The sequence below is a fragment of the Felis catus genome, chromosome A1 (assembly GCF_018350175.1).
Source record: "Felis catus isolate Fca126 chromosome A1, F.catus_Fca126_mat1.0, whole genome shotgun sequence".
Lineage (NCBI taxonomy): Eukaryota > Metazoa > Chordata > Mammalia > Carnivora > Felidae > Felis > Felis catus.
Window position 1 is genome coordinate 69,873,545 of NC_058368.1, and position 25,124 is coordinate 69,898,668.

The 25,124-nt window shown below is 47.2% G+C and overlaps 1 protein-coding gene and 1 long non-coding RNA gene across 2 annotated transcripts in view; one reads left to right on the top strand and one right to left on the bottom strand.

The window, feature by feature from the left end:
• Positions 1–14,475, bottom strand: part of STK24 (serine/threonine kinase 24) — a 122,441-nt gene extending 107,966 nt beyond the window's left edge. The window contains exon 1 of the mRNA XM_023252773.2: positions 14,077–14,475. Within this exon, the coding sequence (XP_023108541.1) occupies positions 14,077–14,118 (42 nt within the window). The 5' untranslated portion in view covers positions 14,119–14,475. The remainder of the gene's footprint in view (positions 1–14,076) is intronic.
• A 9,392-nt stretch (positions 14,476–23,867) lies between these two features.
• The window catches only part of LOC123384763, a 31,076-nt gene continuing 29,819 nt past the window's right edge, over positions 23,868–25,124 (top strand). Inside the window, exon 1 of the long non-coding RNA XR_006596282.1 lies at positions 23,868–24,668. This is a non-coding gene — a long non-coding RNA (uncharacterized LOC123384763). The remainder of the gene's footprint in view (positions 24,669–25,124) is intronic.

Genomic DNA, 25,124 nt, shown 5'->3' on the forward strand with positions numbered 1-25,124 from the left:
ACAACGCACTTTCAAAAAACATCAAGACCTCTCCCTTCCCCCCAAAAGCCATCCTCAAATAAGCAAGTGTGGTAAAACTAGAGTCTAGCTAATCACAGAACACTCCAATATAAGACTGCTAATACAGAAATACAAATCATTTTTTGAGTTAAAAATGAAATCAACTATTTATACATAAAAGCACAAAACCTGTCACATCCCAAACATTAAAGAGTCTACTGCCCCAGAATGTACTTTTCCCAGTTTAAACATATATGTGTATGTGAAGTGTTAAACAGAACACCCACAAGAAAGAAAAGCAAATTTGCCAGGAGACAGCCCATTCATTTCCTGACTGCCCTTCCCCCACCAGGTGCTCCTCTTGGGGACCTGTGCTCTAGCGCGGTCAGGGAGCTAGCTGGACGGTACACACCTTCCCTGAAGGTCTGCCCTTCAAATCCAATTAAGAAAAAAGAAGGCAACTGGGTGGCTCAGTTGGTTGACCGCCCGACTCCAGCTCAGGTCATGATCTCACAGTCCGTGAGTTCGAGCCCCATGTTGAACTCTGTGCGGACAGCTCAGAGCCTGGAGCCTGCTTCGGATTCTGTGTCTCCCTCTCTCTGCCCATCCCCCACTCATGCTCTGTCTCTCTCTGTCAAAAATATATAAACATTAGAAAAAAAAATTTTTTTTTAAAAAAGGAAAAAGAAGGCAACATGATATAAATACTAACAGCTCACCAGAGGTTAGTTACTGGGCAAAGGAACCAGGGGATACCCTGCTAGGTGAGCAGATAGATGAGCAGAGGCAGAGGGGAGCAGTGAGCTGACCAGGGAGGACTGAAAAGCAGGACAAGAGGAAGCCCTCTATTAACAAGAGGCCCTGAGTTTTAAGCTGGAATTTGTATTTGATCAGGAAACAACCAGAGATTCTTAAGCAGGGAATGTCATGATAAAAACAACAATTATGAGAGGTTATCCTCATTGGGGTACCTGGATGGCTCAGTCAGTTAAGCATCTGACTCTTGATTTCGGCGCAGGTCATAACCTCACGGTTCTTGAGTTCAAGCCCCACATCAAGCTCTGTCCTCCCAAGCACAGAGCGAGAGCTTGGGATTCTCCCTTTCCCTCTCTGTCCCTCCTCCACTCACCCTCTCTCAAAGTAAATAAATAAACTTCAAAAAAAAAGAGAGAGAGAAAGAGAGAGAGGTTATACTGTGGAAGACTATCAGGTTCAGGACTTATGTACTGGTTCGGGGTTTTCCAAAAGAATCATGGAATGCCAGCTCTCAGAGATGCAGTCCTTACAAAGTAAGGTTCTGACATCAAAAAAATGCAGAACACACATCTTCCTCTATTCCCCCAAAGTTTTATAATACATGCTAAAATGGTAAAGGCTCTAACAAGTCTCACAAAAGTCTATTCAATTCCCAAAGTCAGTCTTCTACAATCCGTAAGTTCCAAGCATTGGTTTTTTTTTTTTTTTTTTAAGATTTTATTTTTGAGCAATCTCTACACCCAACGTGGGGCTTGAACTCATGGAGATCAAGAGTCACATGCTCCACTGAGACTGAGCCAGCCAGGCGCCCTTAGCACTGACTTTCAATTGAGCTTTCAAATGGGCATCACTATAGAGTGTCCCACAGCGGGGAGCAGTAGGCATTTAAGGATTCTGAATTCTCCAGTTTAATGGTTTCCAAAATTGTGGTCCCTGAGGCAGCCACGCACCTGGAAAACTTTTTAGTTTCTATCCCAGACCAACAGCCTAGCAGTGTGCAGTTCATCAAGCTCTCCAGGTGATGACAATAGATGCTAAACCTTGAAAACCACTGGTTTAACTAACTATGGGTACTTTTCTCAGCTAATCCGGGCAATAACTGAAAGGCACTAAACAGAGGCCAAAGGCCCCCATCCCACCCTGGGGGATGGGGTGGGGGGGCCCTAGGGGCTCAGGAGAGGGACTGGGGATCAGGAATAGGGAAAACATCTTACTATCCAAGTCACCACCCCCCACAGCCACAATCCAGAATGCTAGGAAGCCACTTAAAAATAATACTGGAGCATGGACAAAATCTTTAAAAGTCCAAAAGAAAAAAAAAAGTGGGAATAAAAGTGCCCAAGGTACCATCTCTTATCAGGCCTGGACTGGTTTCATAGAAGCCATAAACACAATTTGGCCCTTAGGGAAACAGGGGCCTCCAGGGCAGGACCTGAGAGGCTCAATGGCAGGACTTCTGGTATAAGGAAGACCACTACCACCACCAATGCTGGCATCAAAAGTTAGGACTCTACCCCCAACAGGGCTGTTTTCGAGCTGAGGGGCCCTGGTTAAGCCTCCTGAACCTCAGTTTTCCCATCTGTAAAACCGGTGTCCGAGCCCTTCCATGCCGGGCAAGGGCCTTGAGGGTTGCCCAAGAGCCTAAGCTGCCCACCAGAGCCCTACCCTTGAGAGGAAGGCCAGATAGGTTCGTCCTACTCCTTCAAGGCTTCCTTCCACAAAGAGCAACAAATATTTACTTTCTCAACTGATCAATACAGCAAAGCCAAAGGCACCTTTACTATTCAGGGACAGGAGCAAGAGGAGAAAGAAAAGCCGCCTACCAGTTGGAGCCACTGAGGAAGTGAGTAACTCTTTGTACGTGACGCCTCTTCTTCTCTTTTTTTCTTTTCGAATTACCTCTCAAGTAATGTTTGCTATGATGAGAGCGCATCAAACACAAGGAAACTCAAACAATACCTTTCTTCGGCTGACTCTCAGTTTGTCAGGAGTTCAGGAGGCAATTTAACAACTATAACCACGCTACACGTAACTTCAAAAATTATCCTACGAGAAACTGCTCAAGATAACTGCTAACCAACGTCCAGCCCCCAAGTTCCGGGTTACTTTTCATTTTTCCTCAGTGATTTATCACTGTAAATTCCTACCCGAAAAAAGTACTTGGTTCTTAAGTAGGAAATCATTCTAGGGGAACGTCCCAAAGAGCTGCCTTCCCTGTTCATAACACGGGGTATTTAAGGAGCAGCGTCGGGCCAGGCGTCAAGGTTGCAAGGGGCAGGGAGCGAGCGGGGACCCCCCATGGCCCTCAGTCCCCAGCACACAATTCTCTAATGTGGGGCTCTGCCATGTGTCGCCACAACACCCCGGCGGCCATTCAACACCTGCTCCGTCTCCCCCCACAACCTGGCCAACCACCACAGAACCCATGGCCTTAACGGACACCGCCCCCACCTGCCCCCTCCCCCGGGTGGCACGCACTCAATTCCAGGCCGCGGGCTGGGCCCACCAAACCTACAGCCACCAAATAAAACGCTTCTCCCAAGAGCTACACGGAGGCTCCCAGCAATGGTCCTATGCCCACACGATCCTAAGACTAGAAAATGGGGCACAAAGTGGAGACAAGCAGGTTGGCAGCCCGAGTTAGGGAAGTGGAGGTCACTGTTGGGGATATGGAAAAACAGGCATGTATTTACATCATCACTGACTTACAGAGAGAGAACAGAAGGCACACTCTCCTGAAGGGAACAGGGCCTCGGGAGTCCTTCCCGGCGCCAGGGTGCTGCGAAGTCCTGACCGCGGAATTCACATTGTACTCTTCCTGTTCATTCATTCATCTGTAACAACTGGAGAGAGGGACGTCCAGGTAGAGAGCGTCTACTCTGGTCAATCCTGAAATCCCACTAAAACCATAATGAAAGGAGTTTTCTTAAAAGGCTAAGACTCTTGCCTACGAGGAGGGGAAAGAAGACCAAGAGCAATGAAATTCCAGAAGTGGGAAGAAAGATAGAAGGAGGGAGCGATGCTAAACTTGAGGTGGAGAGAGCAGAGAACCAAGCCCATTCGCAGCGCTGAATCCCCACAACTCAGGAACCGGCAGCATCTAAAACAAGGAATCAAAGTCAATTAACAAAGTGGTTAGACACCCAGAAGGCCTTCCTCGCTCGGAGCTAGGCAGCTGCCCCGCCTTCCCAATCAAGGAACTAGGGAAAGCACAGTCCCCAGAAAGGAAGCTGAGGGGGTATGGAGCCAGCAGCAGCAGACACAGCTGAGGACAGAGGCGGTGTGCTAAAAAACGGGGGATCCAAGCTACCTGCACCCACACGCAGTCCGTCCCCTCCACCCAGTGCTCCGTGGGCATCAGGCCTCGGGAGGGAGAAGGGGTCGGCCCAGGGGAGCATCAGGTGTGGGCAATAAACGGTGCAGACAGGAGCAGGTCAGAGGCTTCTCCCGGAAGGTGAACTGCATAAAAAGCTGAAAGAAACTGACATCAGCCATTCCTTACCTCTCGCGTCAATAGAACCACCCGGTATCACTGAGGTTGGAAAAGTTCCATTCAAGGGCTCAGATTTCCAACCAGCTCAATTGTTCCCCCACTCATAAATACATTGGAAGGTGACCTCTACCATTAGAAATAAAAACCACAAGAGGCACCTGGGTGGCTCAGTTGGTTAAGTGTCTGACTTCAGCTCAGGTCGTGATCTTGCGGTTCATGAGTTCAAGCCCCGCGTCAGGTTCTGTGCCGACACCTCAGAGCCTGGAGCTTTGGCTTCTATGTCTGCCCCTCCACTGCTTGTGTGTTCTCTCTCTCCCTCTCAAAAATAAACACTAAAAAAGGAAAGAAAGACCACAAAAGGGGCACCTGCGTGGCCCAGTCGGTTAAGCATCTGACTCTTGATTTCAGCTCAGGTCACAAGCTCAGGGCTCATAACTCTGAGCTCTGTATGAGGCTCCATGCCAACAGTGTAGAGCCTGCTTGGGATTCTCTCTCCACACCACCCCTCATAAAAAAATAAATTAATTTTGGGGCGCCTGGGTGGCGCAGTCGGTTAAGCGTCCGACTTCAGCCAGGTCACGATCTCGCGGTCCGTGAGTTCGAGCCCCGCGTCGGGCTCTGGGCTGATGGCTCAGAGCCTGGAGCCTGTTTCTGATTCTGTGTCTCCCTCTCTCTCTGCCCCTCCCCCGTTCATGCTCTGTCTCTCTCTGTCCCAAAAATAAATAAACGTTAAAAATAAATAAATAAATAAAAATCAATTAATTTTAAAAAAAGGTTAAAAAAAAAAAAAAAAAACTGAAGACCACAACCAACAAGAGGGGAGAAAGGGCTGTGGAGGAAGATCTATTCTGAGCAGATGTAACTGCAATTAACATACCCAAGGAGGTAAGAGCAAATATTTCAACTGAAACAATAAAAGAACATTCAGAGAACCAAAAAGAGCTCTTAGAATTTAAAAAACAAGAGCAGAAATACTCATTTAAAAGAGCTAGAAGAAAAAGCTGAAACAATATCCCAGAAAGCCAAGTAAAAAAGACAAAGAAATAGAAAATAGGTTTAAAAGCGTAAAACTACCAGTTCAGGAGGTCCAACGTCCAGATAAGAATTTAAGGACAAGAGAACACAGAAAGACGTGAGCTGCCTGATTTAAAGGGCTTCCTGCACGAAGGCATGTTATTTGTGAAAACTGAGATCACCAAGAAAAAATTCAGATCCTATTAGGCTCAGGAAGAACCGAAGAGCTCACCTACACAGAATCCAGTACTGGTGTGGCACTGAGTACTTCGACAGCAACAATGAAAGCTAAAACACAGTGGAGAAATGCTTTCAAGATCCTGGAGGAAAATAATTTCCACCCTATGACCATGCCAAAATACAAATGGAGAGGAAAAGAAAAAGAAACTTTCAGATACCCAGGACCTCAAAAAACCCATCTCCCTTGTACCATAGTCACAGAAAGGCCCCTCAAGATATGTTCCACCCACAGCGTGAACCAGGACAGACAATGACGGGAGACACAGAAAACAGGCCGCCGGGAGCAGCGCGGGGAATCCCACGTATGAAGGGAGAGAAGACCCGCGATACCAGAAGAGGATCAAGTGTGGAAGACCACCAGTCTACAGGGAGGTCAGAAGGCTCTCAGGAAGAGTTCTCCAGGAAGGTGACATGGATAGCCTGTCCGTCTGGCTCTACTTGAACTTCCGCAGGGAAGATTTCAACAACTGGTTGAATAACCTATAAATACTGCTACAGACTCAATGTCTGTGTCCTCCCAAAATGCGTATGTTGAGCCCCAGTGCCCTATGGGATGGTACTAGGAGGTGGGGGGTCTTTGGGGTGATCAGATCATGAAGGTAGAGCCCCCAGAATTGGGACAAGTGCCCTTAGAGAAGAGCCCAGACAGCTAGCTCCCTCACCCCCTCTGCCACGTGAGGACACAGCCAGACACAGACCATCCATGACCCAGGAAGGGGCGGGCCCTCACCAGACACAGAATGTTCCAGAGCCTTGACCTGGGACTTCCAAGGCTCCAGAACTGTGAGAAATAAATGTTTGTTGTTTAAGCCACCCAGTCTATGTACAGTACAGTAGGGTGTTACAGCAACCCAAACTAAAGCGATTATTTAAAAAAAAAAAAAAAAAAAAAAAACTTTCAGAAAAGATTTGAAAAGGAATCCTGGTTTCCTAATGGCTGGGCTGGGAATAGGGTTCCAGTCACCCTAATCTAAGCAAAGTTACAATGTAACTACACTGGGGAAGGGGGAGAGAGGTGCACAGGTGCCTGAAGGAGGCAAAAACTAAAGCCTCACTTCAAGTCTAAAGTCCACAGGTAATGCCCAAAACTGGAAGGAAAAAAAAAAAGTAACAGCAATTTTTAAATGTTCTTTATAAACAAAGTGGAAACAACAATCAGCTAAGAGAGATCAAAGGGGCTGGGGGGGGGAGGGGAAGGCCAGGGGCAGGGAAGTGCTGTCTTCCCAAATAAACCTTATAAAGCCATTTGACTCGAAATCATGTGCACAACCTTTTAAATAAAAACTAAACAAAAACCCTAAATAACTAAAAATAAAAGAAAGAATCTGGACCTATACGGTCCTTTCGAATCTCAGGGCCTAAAAATCTTTTTAAAAATAGTAAGAGGCTTAAAATAATAGGAACACAAACACCAGCTACATATTTCGTAAGCATTAATACAAAACTCAAAATGTTCCCACAGTTTATTCAGATACCAAGGGGCACTTGCACAGATAAGGTTCCTTGTACTGACCATGAACCCTCAAGAAAACATAACAACCCTCAAGAAAACATAATGGAAGGTCTCTAAAGTCAACAATGCTGTTCCCAGGGGTAGGGCAAACCAGTGCCTTTGTAATCCACAATCTGGGATGTTTTTATACTTTGTAGCAAGCAAAGGTACATCTTGTTTTATTTTTCTTAATCTGAACCTTGGAAACCAGGGAGCCATTTATGATTAGGAAACTCCATACTCACTCCAGGAACCAGGTATTATAGTAGCCATGTTCTTTTTCCCAAAAGCATTTGGCACTAAGAGTTTTAAACATATTGCACTGCAAAAACATGAACGATGGGAAATGACTGGCCCAAGGACAGCAGTTGACCCTAAACAGCAATAGAGGAATAAGAGAGTGCAACCTGTTTCCGGCACTCAGTCCTGCTACAAGGTTCCATTAATGATAACAATGCGGGGCTAAAGCATTAAAAAAAAAAAATAAAAAACCACAAGGGTTGGGTGGGTGTGGTCCATTTCCTGCAGGTACCGAATTCCCAAGCAGGCAACTCTGAATCACTGGGAGACTGCACACGGAGCGCCAAGGGGCATGTTTCTCAAGAGACCCTCAGGATCCTGGACCCTGGCTTCAGGATGTCTGTAAAAATACACTAGAAAAAAGCAGCAAGTGCCAATGGGCTCATTTCTTCAGTCACTCCTTACACTACATCTTGCACCAAGGTCCTAGAAATACCATTCAACTGGAAAGCAATGTCAACGCGTATCAAATACGCGCTCTCGGCTGTGCACATGAGAACAGGGGCTCCAAGAGGAGCAGAAGAATTCTATTACATAAAGGAGCAAGAAAGCAAGGATGGAGGCCGCCTGCCCGTGCAACAGAGGGGACGCTGTGCGTGTTAGCAGCCTAGAAAAACCCAACCTGACCAATTTCTACTGGAAGGTCATTTCGTTCTATGTGAAATACTATCAGGAACATTCCCCTACCTGTAATTACAACCAAGATGTCCTGGACTCCTCCCAGTTATATATTTAATTTTAATTTTTTTTTTTTTTGGGGGGGGACAGAGAGAGACAGAGCATGAACGGGGGAGGGGCAGAGAGAGAGGGAGACACAGAATTGGAAACAGGCTCCAGGCTCTGAGCCATCAGCCCAGAGCCTGACGCGGGGCTCGAACTCCCGGACCGCGAGATCGTGACCTGGCTGAAGTCAGACGCTTAACCGACTGCACCACCCACGCGCCCCTATTTAATTTTAATTTTTAAAAATCTTCTTACGACACTGCCCACCCAAAATACATTTTTAAACAAAACAAATCCTTAACGTTGTTCAATCCTGGTGATAGAGGAAAAGAGGGAATATAAAATATTCAAATGGGTATTAAAAAAAAACATATTTAGGCAACTAACAGTAACAGAAAACTGGCTTTATTTTCATTATTACCCTTAGCATAGAACAGAAAAAAGGATCAAAAGCAGGAGAGATGAGAGACAATAAAAAACTATTAAATGTTCACTGAGAATTCAAATTACCAAGATTTGAGATTAATCTTGCTAAAAAAAAAAAAAAAAAAAAGAAGTACACCTTGATGGGCACCTGGCGGGTGGAGTGTACAACTCTTGATCTTACAGTTGTGAGTTCAAGCCCCATGGTGGGAGTAGAGATTACTTTAAAAAAATATATTTAAAAAAAAAAAATGTTTGCTGGTTTATTTTGAGAGAGAAACACCCACAAGGTGGGGAGAAGGACAGAGAATCTTAAGCAGGCTCCACACTCAGCGAGGAAGAGACCGATGGAGGTCCGCTCAATCGCTCAATCGCACGACCCGGGGATCATGACCTGAGCGGAAATCAAGAGCCAGCAAGAGTCAGACGCTCAACCGACTGAGTCACCCAGGCACTCCCAAAATAAAAAATGCTAAAAAAAAAAAAAAAAAAAAAAAAAAAAGTCCACCATGGCTATCCTGTTGCCACCTGGACCTCCCATCGCTCAGTCCTATCCACCCCAACTCTGGCCAGCCTTCCAAGTGGCAACCGGCATGCTGCAGAACCCAAACCCTCCCACCTGCAGGAGAGAAGGATTCCTCAAGCTTGGGACAGCACTTTCCCTACTACAGCCAGAACGCAGGCCCCCTACCCCAGGGCCCGCTGCCTCCCCAGCTCTGGAGTCCAGGCTAGCCCACAGGAGCCTGCTTTCCATCCCCACACCTGTCTGTGCCCTTTGTGTGTGAACAAAGGAGTGTGAACCTTTGCAGGCAGACCACCCAGATCAGCTCGCCCGAGGCTGCTGACTTTCCAAGGACATGGCCGAAGGAGGTTCTCACCTCCCCCTCCCACAACTCCTGGCACCACTCCAGAGAAACGTGTTGCACGAATGTGGGCTCCCTATCTAGTCCAGCGTTCCAAGGCCCTAGACCACATTGCACACTTCAGCATCTTGCTCAAGGTGCTTTCAGAAGCTCAATCTCATAACTACCCTGAATGTCCGCACACTGTAACAAGCCAACCTTTCCCCACGGTACAGATGGCAACAGGCTGAACGTGGAGAGGCCTCTTCCATGGAAACAGGAAAAAAAATAAAAAATAAAAAGTAACTATGGAAATGTGACACTAACAAGAAAAAAAAATGCAAGAGCACTTAAGCCACAATTAAATGCAGCTGTCCTTCTGTTTTCCTTCATTTCCCAGATTTCCAGGGCACACAGGTTTCCCCAGGGGTAAGCAAGAGCACTGCAGAAAAGCTCCCAACTCATCCAAACTGACAAGTAACTGTTCTGCTCACTATCCCAACATAAAGGAGCATTCTCAGCAAAGGAGAGGGAGAGAGGGAAGCAGGATGACATTGACGAGTAGAAACTAAGTTTTTGGGCTACTCCTGTAAACCGTCTATACTTTCAAATATGGAAATACCTTAAATTAACAACATCCTCAAAACGTGCATAAGTTAACTCAGCTCTCCTACACGTGACCCTACCTAATTCAGTATTTTTCAAACCTGGGTCAAACCAATCAGCTGTGAAATCAACTTAGTGTTGCAACCAGGTTTTTTTTTTTTCTTTTTTTTCTTTTTTTTTTTTTTAACAAAATACATCACACAACAGTGTATCACAAGTAGTAAGGATCAGGACACTGTCTCCTGAAACTTTTGTTTCAGATCTTGACATAAAATATACTTCTGGGGCGCCTGGGTGGCTCATTTGGTTAAGCATCCAACTTCAGCTCAGGCCAAGATCTCACAGTCCGTGGGATGGAGCCCCGAGTCAGGCTCTGTGCTGACAGCTCAGAGCCTGGAGCCTGTTTCCGATTCTGTGTCTCTCTCTCTCTCTCTGCCCCTCCCCCGTTCATGCTCTGTCTCTCTCTGTCCCAAAAATAAATAAATAAATAAAAACGTTCAAAAATTAAACAAAAACAAACATTAAAAAAAAATCAGATTCTGTGTGTGTCTCTCTCTGCCCCTCCCCAACTTGTGCTCTCTCAAAAAATAAACATTAAAAAAGATTTTTTAAATAAAAAAGATATACTTCTTATGTGTGTCACAAAACAGAAAAGCTTAGAATACAGATATAAATCTGTAATTCAAAATCTAATTCTTTTTTATCCACTTAGGCTAACTAAAGCTTGCTTTTCTTCAAATCTGAATTACACTGATTGAAACAACAAATGTTCAAGGACACGGAGTACGTTCATCCACAAATCAACCTAATTTCTTTATGTCTATTTGTAGTTACTACATTCAGTTCATGACTTTTTATTTTCTCCCCTATGCTAATAGGAAACTGGGGTGTGGGAGGTAAAAAACGAAACCCTAGCAACCTTCATGAAACACATTGAAAATATTAACTCATTCAGATGTCCAGTCCTCAACTCCTCACCTGGGACCTGGCACATGCGTGTTGAATAACGGTTCCTAATGGAATAAAATATCAACCTCGTATTTCTAATTTCTCGTATTTCTTCAGCAAACCCAAATCGAAATGAAAAGAACCTTTAATGCTTGCAAAGTTAATAATAAAGCAACAATACAGGGGCAGCTGGGTGGCTCAGTCGGTTAAGCATCCGACTTCAGCTCAGGTCATGATCTCACGGTCCAAGAGTTCGAGCTCCACATCAGGCTCTGTGCTGACAGCTCAGAGGCTGGAGCCGGGTTCACATTCTGTGTCTCCCTCTCTCTCTGCCCCTCCCCCACTCGCGCGTATGCGTGTATGCGTGTGTGTGGGTGTGTGTGTGTCTCTCTCTCTCTCTCTCTCTCTCTCTCATTTAAAAAAATATTTTTAATAAAAAAATAATAAAGCAACAATACAGCATGATGAGTAGAAGTATGGTCTTGGAGACAGGAAAGATCTCTTCAAATCACACATTTGCCAAATATACTACCTCACCTTGGTCAGTTCAATTAGTCTCTGTTGGCCTCCACCTCTAGAAAAATGGCATAAATAATACCTATGCCTCAAGAGGTTCCAATAAAAATCTAGAAGGCACAAAAACGATTTGCAAGACAAGGAAAGATGATGTTTACACTAAAACGTCCTTTCATTCAGGTTTACTTTTTAAGTATCTTTAGGATACTTAAATTCAGGCTGCCTGAGTTCACTCTGCAGTCTGAATTTTTTTTTTCAGTAGGTCCCACGCTCAGTGTGGGGTCCAAATTGGGGGTTGAACTCACCACCGTGAGATCAAGACCTGAGCTGAGATCAAGAGTTGGACACTTAAACCAACTGACCCCTCTCTGAAATGTTTAACCCAACTCCTTATAAGCTCTGTTCACAAGATGAGAGAGAAGAAAAGGGAGGGATGGAATGTATCAGGACAGGGCACAGAGGGGTTAGTACTTCTCTCTTGTTTTATCCCAGAGAATAGTCAAAGGCGGGTGTGCCTTTCCCTTAATCCTCAACAATTTAAGGAAAGCCTCCCTGGGCAGCAGCAACGGCTAATTCAAAGTAGAAACTAAATGTGTTTGTTGTTTTTCTTTTTGGGAGAAGGGAGAGGAAAGGAATGTTCTTCCCCAAAAGGCACACTAAAAACAATTACACAGTTTGCAAATGTGCTTAAGTACCGAAATGTCACAGGCCACCTCTGCACACCCCCCAAAACTGTGACAGCTGAAAATTCGGTGGTCTCCACCAAACAAAAACAGTTTCCTTGTAACAGAAATTGACCTTCTCTTTCCAAGATGTTGGCCCACACTCTCCAAGACAAAAAAAGGAAAAACTGACAAAAAGAAGTGTTGAGAACAGACAGCCTTGGGGGACCATCCGATACTGACTTCATGGCACCAGCCAGCAGGGCTTTTAAGTACCTCTTTAAACTGATTCGCTTTCCACAAAGGCCCCATGCCTCCACTGTAAACTCTAAGTGAGGCATCTCTACCAGATTACAAACTGATTAACACTGTCAGTCTAAAGGAAATACTGATTAAAAAAAAAAAAAAAAAAAAAAAAAAAAACACGTTTTTAACTCAAGAGGTCCTTCTTGCTCTACTGGTCAGGAATAATTTTTCACCCAGTTCACCCTGCCTTCCTGCCTCTCAATTCCAACCAAACTAAAGCAGGAACTTTAGGAAATACCAAAAAAAACCACATCTGATTTTTACCTAGCAGTCAGCAGAAGCCTAGATTTGAAATGCCTGCTGAGTTTAAAAGATCTTTAAATGAGATTCAAGGACAGTTTTCTTCCAGTACACTCTTAAAGTATTAACTTTGTTACTCCTTTAAAGAAAAAAAAAACCAAACACACACATACCTCACGCTAAAATTCTGGTAGCTTTGTGTTCCTAGTTTTCTAGATTTCAAACCTGAACAATGAAATCCAGCTTTCTTTTTATGGTTACAGAAAGGGGGTGGGGATGATAGGTCTCATAAGATGGGGCAGATTCAATTCTCAGCCCCTAACATGCCAGGTCTAAACACCGCACTTCTCAGCCCTAACAAGCAAGGGAAGAAGAAAAAATGAGACCGCGGATGTCTGTAAAATAACAAATAATCCACTTGGATACCGTGGTTGTTTTTTTAAAGCTCTTCATGCTCACTCGCTAAACTAAAACTGGGGCAGCAATAAAGACCTACTCTCACTGTTATCATGAGATTTTAATCCTAATTATTTTACCACCATTTATGTGCCTACAAATAAGATAAATTAACGAGAGCCAAGTGGTTTTGTTTTTCAAAAGGCTAAAAACAGTCCCCAAAGGCGAAAAAAACTTTACTGTGTTCGCGTACTTTTGAAATTCAACTTCTCCCCCGTCCAAAAAAAGTCACTGGTAAGCCAAGATACCACAGAGTAGCAACGGAGAGATTTACTGGGAAGGAGCTCGTCTGGATCCAATCAAGTCCCCAAGTGAAAGCCCAGTGTCCTGAGATCGGGCGGGTCAGCCTCGGCTCGGGACAACCGGAGTACACGCTGTCCGACTGATTCCTCCTTCCAGAAGGTTTGCAGGCTCGCACTTTCCCCTCAATTGGCCCCAGAAGGAAAGGCGCGGAGCAAAGGCGCTGGGAAGCGGGGCTTGGCGGTCACACCTTCCCGCACCCCGCCCTGCCTCCTCCGCCCGGCCCGGCCCAGGACGAGTCGGGGCGCGCCCGGGGCTCCCCTCCCGTCTCTCAACTTTATCGCCTGCTCGCGGGGAAACGGGGCCTCCACCGCCCCCCGCCCGCGCGCAGGGCCCACAGACCCGGCCGGGGCCTCCAAGGGCATTTCCCCCCCATCACTTCTCCCAGGGACCGGGCCGGCGCCAGGCCTGCGGCTCGGGAGGCGGCGTGCGGAGAGGCCGGCGGGGACGGCGAAGCGGCCGGCTCCCCCACATCCCTGCCCGACTGCCCCGGCTCCCGGCCAGCGAGGGCGCCTCCAGGCCGCGGCCCCTATGTCCCTGCACCCCCCCCCACCCTCCCCAGTCCCCGAGCCCCTCAGCCTCCGAGCTCCCGGGCCGCGGCGCCGGGCAGGGGCGCCCTGAGGGCTGGAGCGCGGCGCGGGAGGCCGGCGCGACCCCGGAAGGGGCAGCGTGGGGGGGCCGTGTTTACACCGCCAAGTTCCCCGCTTCCGCCCCGGCCCGCGCATCCCTCCCTCCCCTCGCGGCCCGGCTCCTACCTACCTGCATGCCGGGCAGGCCCGACTGCACCGGGGAATGAGCCATGGCGGTCAGGACGGCCACTTCCTGGGACGGGACGGCCGGGCCGCGGCGATCCACGCGGGCGACGAGGCCCGCGGGCCGCGCGCAGCCCTCGGGCGGCGGGGGAGGCCGGCCGAGCTCGAGTCCGGCCTCGGCGCGGGGACCGGCCTGAGTCCGAGGCCACCCCAGCCCCGGCGGGTCCCGGGCCGGGCGGCGGGCTCAGCGGCGAGCGGCGGGCCGCGTCTCCATGCACCGCGCCGGGGAGGGGCTGCGAGGGGCGCGGGGACTCGCCGCCGAGCTGCCGCTATCGCCGCCGCCGCAGCTGCTCGGCTGGAGCCCGGCGGCCTGGGCCCGCGCGCGCTGGCCGCCTGGAGCCGGAGTGGGCGCGCACAGCCCGCCGAGCCCGCGAGCGCCGAGCCCAGCGCGCCCCGCCCCGGCCCGGCCCCCGCGCCCGCCCCCGCGGCCCGGCCGGGGACCCCGCCCCGCGCTTCCGGGAGGGGGAGGAGGCTCGCGGCCGCCCGGCGCCCTAGGCCGCAGCCGCCTGCGCCGCCGCCTGCCGGGCGGGCGGGGGTCCTGGCGGGGGTCCGAGCGCCTCCCGCGGGCCGTGCCTGGCGCCCAGCCGGCCGAGCGGAGCGGGGAGGAGGCCGGCAGACGGGTGCGGGGAAGGGGCCTCGGCCCCGGCGCCCGGCGTGGGGAGGAGGGGACCGAGTCGGAGCTGGGGTTTGGCCGCGTACCCAACCCTCATGCCCCCCCCCCCCCGATCTCGCCCCCACCCCGGCCCGGTCCGGCCCAGCGGGCAGGGTCCCGGGCGGCGAGGGAGCGGTGAGTGCCAGCTCTGAACTCTGCCATCTTCCTGCTGCTGCAAACGAGCCCACCCCGCTCCATCTACCCCCAGGGAAATGGGCTCCAGGCGACCTCCCCGAGAACAGAGTCTGGGGCAAGGAGACCTCGGGAGAAGAGTGCCCCGCGGGGTCAGTTCAAAACTACCAGGGCGGAGCTGCTTCGGTGTCTGGGTGAAGTTTTCGACCAACCCCAGGAGGAAAGCGAGAGGGAAGAGGTCGAGAGCTGTTAATTCCCAGTGCTTTTGCTGCTTGAAAACAGCCCCACTTGGAATGCTAGGCGCTGAAAATCACTGGGGGGCTGAACCCCACCATCTCTGGGCTCCAGTCCCAGGCGGGAGCGTCGACCCAGGAGAAAGGGGAAAATGGGGGCCGGAGGGGCAAGGAGGAAGGGAAGACAATCGAAGGAAACCCGTGTCTAGACTTATCCCGAGCCCTCTCGCCCTCTCTTTCTCTCTCTCTCTCTCTCTCTCTCTCTCTCTCTCTCTCCCTCCCTCCCTCCCTCCCCCTCTCCCCCTCTCTCGGCTGCCCGCAAAAGCCCCAGGTCCCCTCTGGGGACCAGTACTGCCTTCACTTTTTAGTGACTGCAGAGAAAAGAAGCTCCAGAAAGTATTTCACTTACAGTGACAAACAGTGGCAGCCACTGACGTGATCGGCTGCACCTCAGGTTGCTGGGACCAGGCATTCATTCATGCGCGGGAACGCCCATATTGCTGTACAGAGGTTGGACCTACAAAAAGTGAGTCCCCCGGAGATCACGAATAACTGGAGGAAACTCTAAAGTCCTCCACCGAGGTAAGGGGTGTTTATCCTCTGATGTGCCCCGGTATCCTGAGAATTTCTGTTCCCTCTGGTGCTCTGGATCAGGCGGAGTGGGGTGCTAGAGCTTAATCCCCACATTCCCTTTGGAAATGTGCATGTATTTCCTCAGGGTCCTCCAGGATACCTCCAGATACCTTCATGGTTGTCACTGGTACATCATCTTCACTGAGTTATGAAGCCCTGCCTTCCCCAAACACTGCTAGGAGAATGTGGCAAATACAAAGTTTAGAAAAGCGTGAGCCCTGAGAACCTAAGAGCTTACCATCTTGTGTAAATTTTGTGTACCTAGTAAATGGTACTGTCAGCTGCACTGACAGCTCGGAGCCCGGAGCCTGCTTCAGATTCTGTGTCTCCCTCTCTCTCTCGGCCCCTTCCCTGCTCGTGCTGTCTCTCTCTCTCAAAAATAAATAAATCTTTAAAAAAAAATTTTTAAATGTTCATACTCCTGGGGCACCTGGGTGGCGCAGTTGATCGACTAACTTCAGCTCGGGTCATGATCTCACGGTTCATGAGTTCAAGCCCCACATCGGGCTTCCTGCTGCCCGCCTGTCAGTGCAGAGCCTGCTTTGGATCTTCTGTCCCCCTCTCTCTGCCCCTCCCCTGTGTGCGCTCTGCCAAAAATAAATAAGAATTAAAATGTTCATATTCCTCAACTCAGAAAGGCTACTTGAAGTCACGTATCCTAAGGTTACAACCAAAAAGTACATAAGAATGGATACAAAAAGATGCATGTCGGGATAGCTATAATTGTGGGAAAACTAGGAACAGATTAAAATTTTAACAGATTTTTAAGTAAATGACAGTATTTTTATGCAGCAAGTACTACATAGTCATTAAAAATGATGTATTACAATATTTAGTAGCATGCAAAAGTATTTTCATTATCCATTGTTAAGAAAGAAAAACACAGGGTACAAAACAAATGTATACCCTGACCTCAAGCTACTTCATATATATGAAGTTATATTTAAGTATATAATTTACATATTTATATAATGTTATGTGTATATGCATAACCAGAGAAAAACCTGGAAATATATACACCAAGATTTAACAGTGGCTATCCTTGGAATTAAAGATGATTTGTTTTCAGTTTGTAATCAAGCAATAAAGACCATCATGCTAAAGCTCTTTTGGGTTAGCGGTCAGGGCAATAACATGACAGCAAGACAAGGAGGAAGAAACAGGGCAGTGGACAGAAATGTTTGGGCACTGAACTGAGGCATTACCATTGGAAAACTCTCAAACATTGGAGCCCAAATTGCATAACAAATAATCTTTTCCAACAAATAAGCCGTGGTGGGGGAGCGGAACATTGGACCACAATAACCTTGTATAAAAAGTAATCAGAATCCCATTTCATATCCAGAGGCTAGAGAGGCCAAGGGCATGTAGGTTATAATGGGATACGACTTATCTGGAAACAGTGGCTTGCATTCATTAGCTGGTCTATTTCCCTATTTATTTTTCCCTGTTATTTTCCCTGTTTATCTCCTCACCATGACTGAACTTCATTTCCTCCTTGGACCATGTTTATACCACTGAGCACGATTCTCCTTGAAAGAAAGGAAAGAAGCAAACCAAAAGTTCCTGGTCGTACTCAGTCATATACAGACATTACCCAGGATCCCCGGGGCAGTGGTCCTGTCCCTCTGTTTTAACAGAGCAGATGACTGACATCCCCCAGGATGAGATCCTGCCCAATTGCTTATTGCATCCATTCATCCATTAACACATTTTTTGAATGCCAAGTACAAGTCAGACATCTGGTTCGGCGTTGGGTCCAGGAACACTGGCTCCTCAGGTACCTCTTATCCCATTCTAGGGAAATAATCTCCCAGAATCCAAACTTCAGAATTTTACTACAGTAACACAATTGATTAAATTTAGAGTCGAAATAGCTCTAATTTCCACCAAGGAAAGAGGAGCATTATCCTGTCGTCCTCTGCGTCTTGTCACTTTGTCTCTCCACTCTCAACATATAATTACAACAGATCATCTACTACTGTAATTTCCGAAGGAAAGATTTTGAGGGTCTCCATAGAGATTATGCATTTTCTGGTCTCCATGGAGATACTTACTAACCGATGGAATTATTTTCATCCCCCAGCCCTCTTTGTCTTTTGTGTTGACTTAAGGATAAGAATAGGGCAATGAATTGTGATCTGACACATATTCAGGACCACAAAGGACATTTCCATACCCCTAGATAGAACCCCTCTGAATACAGAACCCTTGGTTATTGATTCCCCCTAAGCCAGTGAGTAGTCTTAGCCAAGCTCAAAGAGCGCAGCCGAAAACAAGAATTCAACAATCAGTCCCTTCAATTCTCCTTCTGAGTTGAAAAGATAAACACCCCCAAATGCCACTTTATAAAGAGCAGCTAGGCAAGTAGCACATTAGCAATTTAAATGCACAGATTAAAGAAAGGGACTTACATGGTGAACTTTAAAGAGAGAAATATGAGTAACTTGGATAAGTAACTAACAGAAGGCTTGACAAATTTCTACACATGTTCAGCAGGTGAAGACACAAAAGAGGAAGGCAGATTATTAAGACTGGTATAAAGAAGCATGGTTAGCCATAGTTGATGACATGACAGCAAGAAAACATACGCTAGAGCCCCAGGGAAAGATCAGCCACATTGGCGCAAAGGAAGTGTCATTCTCTGGGTGTGGAGATAGGACCGCGAGCTCTCACAGCAACCTATGACTGGAAGTCAGTTTGAGGCCCTGCATTTGTCTGCCAGGGCCGCCATGAAAAAGCACCCTGGGCCGGGTGGCTTGACAGAAATGTATCTCCTCACAATTATGAAGGCTGGAGGTCGGGGGTGTCACCAAGGTTGATTCTTCTGAGGCCTCTCTCCTTGGCTTGGAGGTGCCCGTCGTCTCCCTCTGTCTGCACATCATCTTCCCTGTGCATCCTGATTTATTTTTAGAAGGACGCCTGCCATATTTGATTAGGGCTCACCCTAATGACTTCATTTTAACTTCATTCCCTCTTTTTTCTGTTTTTAAGATTTTATTTATTTTTTATTTTTTATTTTTTATTTACTTTTTTTTAAAATTTTTTTTTAACGTTTATTTATTTTTGAGACAGAGAGAGACAGAGCATGATCGGGGGAGGGGCAGAGAGAGAGGGAGTCACAGAATCGGAAACAGGCTCCAGGCTCTGAGCCATCAGCCCAGAGCCTGACACGGGGCTCGAACTCACCGACCGCGAGATCGTGACCTGGCTGAAGTCGGACGCTCAACCGACTGCGCCACTCAGGCGCCCCAAGATTTTATTTATTTTTTAAAAGTTCATTTATTTATTTTTGAGAGAGAGAGAGAGAGTGCACGCGCATGTGGGGAAGGAGCAGAGAGAGAAGAGAGAGAGAGAATCCCACCAGTGCAGAGCCGGATGCTGGGCTGAAACTCAGGAACCTTGAGGTCATGACCTGAGCGGAAGTCAGATGCTTCACTGACTGAGCCACCCAGGTGCCCCTAAAATTTTATTTTTTGAGTCATGTCTGCACCCAAGGCGGCACTCAAACTCACAAGCCTGGCATCAAGAGTCACATGCTCTTCCAACTGAGCCAGCCGGTGCCCCAAACTTAATTACATCTCTAAAGACTTCATCTGCTGGGGTGTCTGGGTGGCTCAGTCCATTAAGGGTCCAACTTTGGCTCAGGTCATGATCTCCCGGTTGGTTTCGAGCCCCCGGTCAGGCTCTGTGCCGACAGCTCAGAGCCTGGAGCCTGCTTCCAATTCTGTGTCTTCCTCTCTCTCTGCCCCTCCCCCGCTCTCACTTTGTCTCTCAAAAATGAACATACGTTAAAAAAATTTTTTAATAAATAAAGACTCCATCTGCAACTACATCACATGCTGAGACACTGAGGGTTAAGACCCCAACATAGGAAGGGGGTGGGGCACCACTCAGGGACAACACCGCCCTTTCACTGCTGTTCTGGCCACTCACTTTATCTGGTTCCTTCAGGCTCAGCTCCATGAGTGAGGGCTTCCTTTCTCCTCTCCCAAGGCCTGGGGACCATTCTACACAGTTCACAGTTCACATTTATGCTAATAGAAATTGCTTCATATTTCCGTGGGCGTAGTCCCTAAAGTCTTTCTCATGCAGAAACTAGAGCATTAATCCCCAACCACTGAACAACCGAGGGCAGACGCAGGGAACAGAAGCACGTATTTACTCGGTAAAACATTTCTAGTTAGAAGAAATTATCTGGAATGCATGGCAGAATCTGCCAGAAGAGAGTTCAAAAGTAATAAATACTCATTTCAGCCCAAAGGTTATACTCTAATAAAGTCTCTTTTTCTCTCTAGTGCCTCCTCGGCCCCTGAGGATCGCTGCACTTGAAGGTACAGGATGTTTGGGGACTAAGCCCACCCCAGGCAGGGACTTTTGGTTCTACATTCCTGGGGTGGCAATTCTGGGGGCTCACACCGGGGAAGTTTAAGCTGTTTAGAAGGGAGCATTAGCACAGGCTCACTAGGAAAATTCTCATGTGCAATTTTGCCTGGCAAAAAGCCAATTAACAGAGCTTGTCACCCTCTGAGCAGCGGCCACTTGACCCTGCCAATCAGCTCATAAAGGCTTCAGTACACAAAGCCTCATCAAGCACTGTGTGTGTGTGGATTTCTCTCCCTCCTGAGGCTGGGTTTGCGTGCAAATGTATCCAGAAAGGGCATAAATGAAATCATCCCCAGAAGGGTGATGTCATCTATCCCCCAGTCTCGGAACTACAGTGCCAGTTCTTAAAAGCCCTTGGCCCTGTTTTCTGACAAGCAAGACAAATGGTAGAAAGTGATTTTAATTTTCACTTCAAGGAGATCTAGGGAATTATGTGCTTAAGGAATGTTGTATAACCACACAAAGGTAAAATGTGCCTCTGAGTGGTAGGCATCGGTTCCAGAATGCACACAAACAACTATGGGTGGAATCCTCATGAAAATACTGACCTAACACAACCCTGTCATCAAGGATCCACCAGAAAAAAAAAGATTTAAGCGTGTAGCTTCATACCTTGATTTTCCAGCCCGGTTTTATTTGGTTTCCTAAGAAGCTATGTTAGTGAGACTATTAGAGCTCTTTGAACGAGTGACAGAAACCTATCTCAGACCTTCATAACCACGAAAGGGAAATTTTAGCTCAGTGATGGAAATCCATCACTGGCTTGGATAAATCCAGGAGGGCGTGTTCAATGATGAGATCAGAACTCTTGTCTTGCCCTGACTCTCTTCTTTGCTAGCCTCTGCTTCATCCTCATGTGGGTTTTCTGGACCAGGTGTCAAGAATCTTTCTATACGGTCCCTGTAATCCCAGAGAGAAAAGAGTAATTTTCTCTCATCCAATGTCATATACCAAAGCTAGTGGAGGGACTCAAATTTATGTACGTTCTTGTGACCAGAAAGCAAGAGAAGACACAGGGATGGTCCTTTCTAGTCCAGATAGTATGGAATGGACATACAGGACATGTCCCTATTCCTGTATAGAAGATATGTCCCATCCCTGTATAGAAGACACAGGGATGGAACAGTCTAGTCCAGGTAGTGTGCCATATGCAAGAGGCAGTTCCTGGATAGAAAGATGTCTAGGGCACCTGGATGGCACAGTCAGGTAAGCAACCTGACTATTGGTTTCAACTCAAGTCATGATCTCACCGTTCGTGAGTTCAAGCCCCACATCGGGCACCACGGCTGGCAGCACGGAGCCTACCTGGAATTCTTTCTCTCTCCCTCTCCTCTGCCTATCCCCCCTCCCTCTCTGCCCCTCCCCCACTTGCACTGTCTCTGTCTCTCTCAAAATAAATAAGTAAACTTAAAAAAAGAGAGAGAGAGAGAGAGAGAGAAAGAAAGAAAGAAAGAAAGAAAGAAAGAAAGAAAGAAAGAAAGAAAGAAAGAAAGAGACTCCTGGCCTGAGACATTCCACCTTTGGCTGCCCAGCACATGTACACGCACGCACATGCGCGCGCGCGCACGCGCGCGCGCGCACACACACACACACACTTATATGCACCCAGATGTTCTCTTTTCCCATTTATGATTTCTTTTATGCACGCCTCTCCCCAACATAATACAGCCAACCCATGCATAACTATTCATGTGCTTTTCTCTTCTCTGAAGCAAGCCAAGTGCCTTCTAATTAGGTCAACCATTCCTACTCTGGGGGCTCTGGATAATATGTATTCTTCTCTGTCAAGTCTGGATGTAGCTTTTCACAGGTCAGCAATCTACTGTGTATCTACATCGTAAATGTTAGCACGCTTAATGTGTTTAACATGAGAAAAAAAATTGATAACCACCTTAAAAACTCTTCTCTGAAAAGAAGGGGAAAAAATAAGCAGGTGTCATCATGAGTCCGTAAAATACATGATATTTTCTTGGTAAATGAGGTGGTCAGGAGAGGGCCGGGTCAGCCACTGGCACTGAACTTGTCTCTGTTCTTTGAAAGGTTCTCCATATTCTGTGGCCTTCCATGGCCACCCTGGAGAGGAGCATATATATAGGCTGGCCTTCTGGAGTGTGCACGGCTTCAGCAGCCCACCTCTTATTGCTGAGGACTTGGGGTCCCAGGGATGGTCTTAAGTGTAGACTTTTCCTTCCCAACTTTCTCCTTCCCAACACCCTTAGTATCTCAGTAATTTTTCATAGGAACCCTGAGCCAAAGGAAACACTCAACAGTCCATCCAATTAACTAAGAAGCTATGTACAAGCAACTTAATAAATATTTCTGTCTTAGTAACTTAGTAGCCCTTTGAAAAAAGAACACAGTAAATTAGAAAATAATCTGTTAATTTCAGTCTTACATTACCACCATTACTTGCTAAGGGGACATATGTTCCTTTTGGACACTGTACAGCTTCTCAGACCTTAGAATGAGATTGGACATATTTCTTCAGTTCTTCAATTCTTGTTACACACTGATTTTTTATCATAGCAGCTGCCAAAATATAAGCAGTTGCTTGGATGATATACGACATCATTGAAAAGAATGTAGCATGACCTCATGTTGAAACTGTGGACCACCTGCCAGCGTGATGTCCAACAGATGCTTAATCTGCTGTATTTCTTGAAAATTTTAAATACCCTGTGGTGCCTCTGTGAATTCTTTGCAGTATCAGGACACCTGGGGGCAGAGTTTGGGAACCATGGTTTTAACAATTTAGCAATAACAGGTTTATGTTTGCCCTTGTGATAGAAGTCCCTTGAAAACTGAGTAGGAGACCAAAGCCACAAACCTGTTGAGTCAGGGTCTTGGAATCTGAACCTTTTCATTGCATTTTCTGGCCTTTTTATACCAAGAGCCTCCTGAGTGTTGGGCTGTGGCACACCAGTATGGTGAAAGTGCATGCCCATGGTCCCTGGCAAATGGGCAGTCCCAAGGCATCCAGATCCCCCGGCTGGTGGCCTCTGGAGGGAGGAGCACCGTCTTCTGTTCAGACCAGTTCATCTTACAAATACTATCTTCTTTACGTAGATATGGATGTTATAAATATTCATTCTCAGTACCTATTGCGTCCAAATTCTACAAATGACCCGGGTCCTGAAGCACAAAGAACAATTCAGCCAACTCCAAATCAAGCATCCAACAGGTCAGGGGGCACCAGCTTCTCCAGTACAGGAACTCCTACAGCCTCCCATTCTGTCTCGCCCATGCCAATTTTTCTCTCACATCTTCCATTCCTGGTTCCAGTTTTTTACTTGTCTGGACTCTGTTGGTTTCACGCAACAGAAACCCAGTTAAAATTAGCTTAAACAAGAAGTAAGTTATCTCATTTAACGGGGAAATCCAGTCTTTATAAGCCAGTCACAGTCAAGTTGAGAGAGTAAAATTGTAAAAGGTCAAGGTAGCTGCTGACAACTCAGTTTGGGGATTCAAAGAAGGTGATCAGGACTCCGTGTGCCTTTTTTAAAGAAATATTTATTTATTTTGAGAGAGAGAGAGAGCACGAGCTGGGAATGGGCAGAGAGAGAGGGAGACAGAGAATCCCAAGCAGGCTCTGCGCTGACAGCAAGGAGCCCAACACAGGGCTCGAACTCACGAACCATGAGATCATGACCTGAGCAGAAGCCGAGAGTCTGACGCTTAACTGACTGAGCACCCCAGGCACCCCAGGACTCTGTGTGTCTTGGTATTTTGGCTCATTGGCTCCTGCTTGTGTTACTTATCAGACAGGCTCTTTCCATAGGATAGCAGGATGATTATGTCAGCCTTAGACCTTTATCATCCTAAGGGTGTAAGAGCCCAGATTAAAGGGAGCATCCTTCATGAGAGCTCTGCCCAGAATTCATAGGGAGGATTCTGATTGGCTGGAGCAGTGGGAGGGACAGAATTATCCCATCAGAATCCAGGGACAGAGGACAGGTTTTTTTTGTGGGTGGCAGTACTCTAAATAAAGTGACACTGAACAGACAGCCCTATACCCCTTAGAGGGGGGGAACTGGAGGTTTGCTCTGAGTAGCTGCTTAATCTGACTGTGGGGAAATCTTTCTTATTAAGTTCAGGATCTTCTTAGAGAGTTGTAAGCATCAGGGACTGGCAAACTTTTCCTGTAAAGGGTGGGACAGTCAATATTTTAGGTTCATGGAACATGTGATCTCTGTCACAGTTACTCAACTCCACTGTTGTATCAACAAAGTAACCACACACAATATGAATTCAAGTGAGCATAGCGGAAACTCTGTTTACAAACACAGCTGGTAAGTTAGATTTGCTCCCTGGGCAGTAGTTTGTTGACCCCTGTTCTGGATAAGTGACCTTGGAAAGTTGGGTGTATGGTCAGACCATTGCAGAGAGTTCAAACAGGACAAGTTTAGGGGAGTACACAAAGGAGGAAAAAGAAAGTACAGTGACACTACATGGATATGTAGAGTTCACAGAAAGAGACCAAGGAGCTATCCTGGACCATATATTGTAAGTAAGTCCTTAATACATAATTGTAATTAAAGATAAAGGCAGGGTCCAAAATACATGTATAACTGGAAAGAACACAAGGAAGCAAGTTTTTGTAGGCAGGATTCAGGCCCTCTGGGAATATTACCAGTGGACCTTCACAATGAAAATTGAGTCATACCAAGAGTAACTATCGGGGTGCCTGCGTGGCTCTGTCTGGTAAGCATCCGATTCTTGATCTCAGCTTAGGTCTTGATGTCAGGGTTGTAGCTTGAAGCCCCATGTTGGGCTCTGTGCTGAGCATGAAGCCTATTTAAAAAAAAAAAAAAAAAAAAAAAGAACATGCTGAATTTGGGTGGCTCAGTCAGTTAAGCGTCCGACTCTTGGTTTTGGCTCAAGTGATGATCTCATGGCTTTTTGGGTTCGAGATCCACATTGGGCTCTGTGCTGGCAGCGTGGAGCCTGCTTGGGATTTCT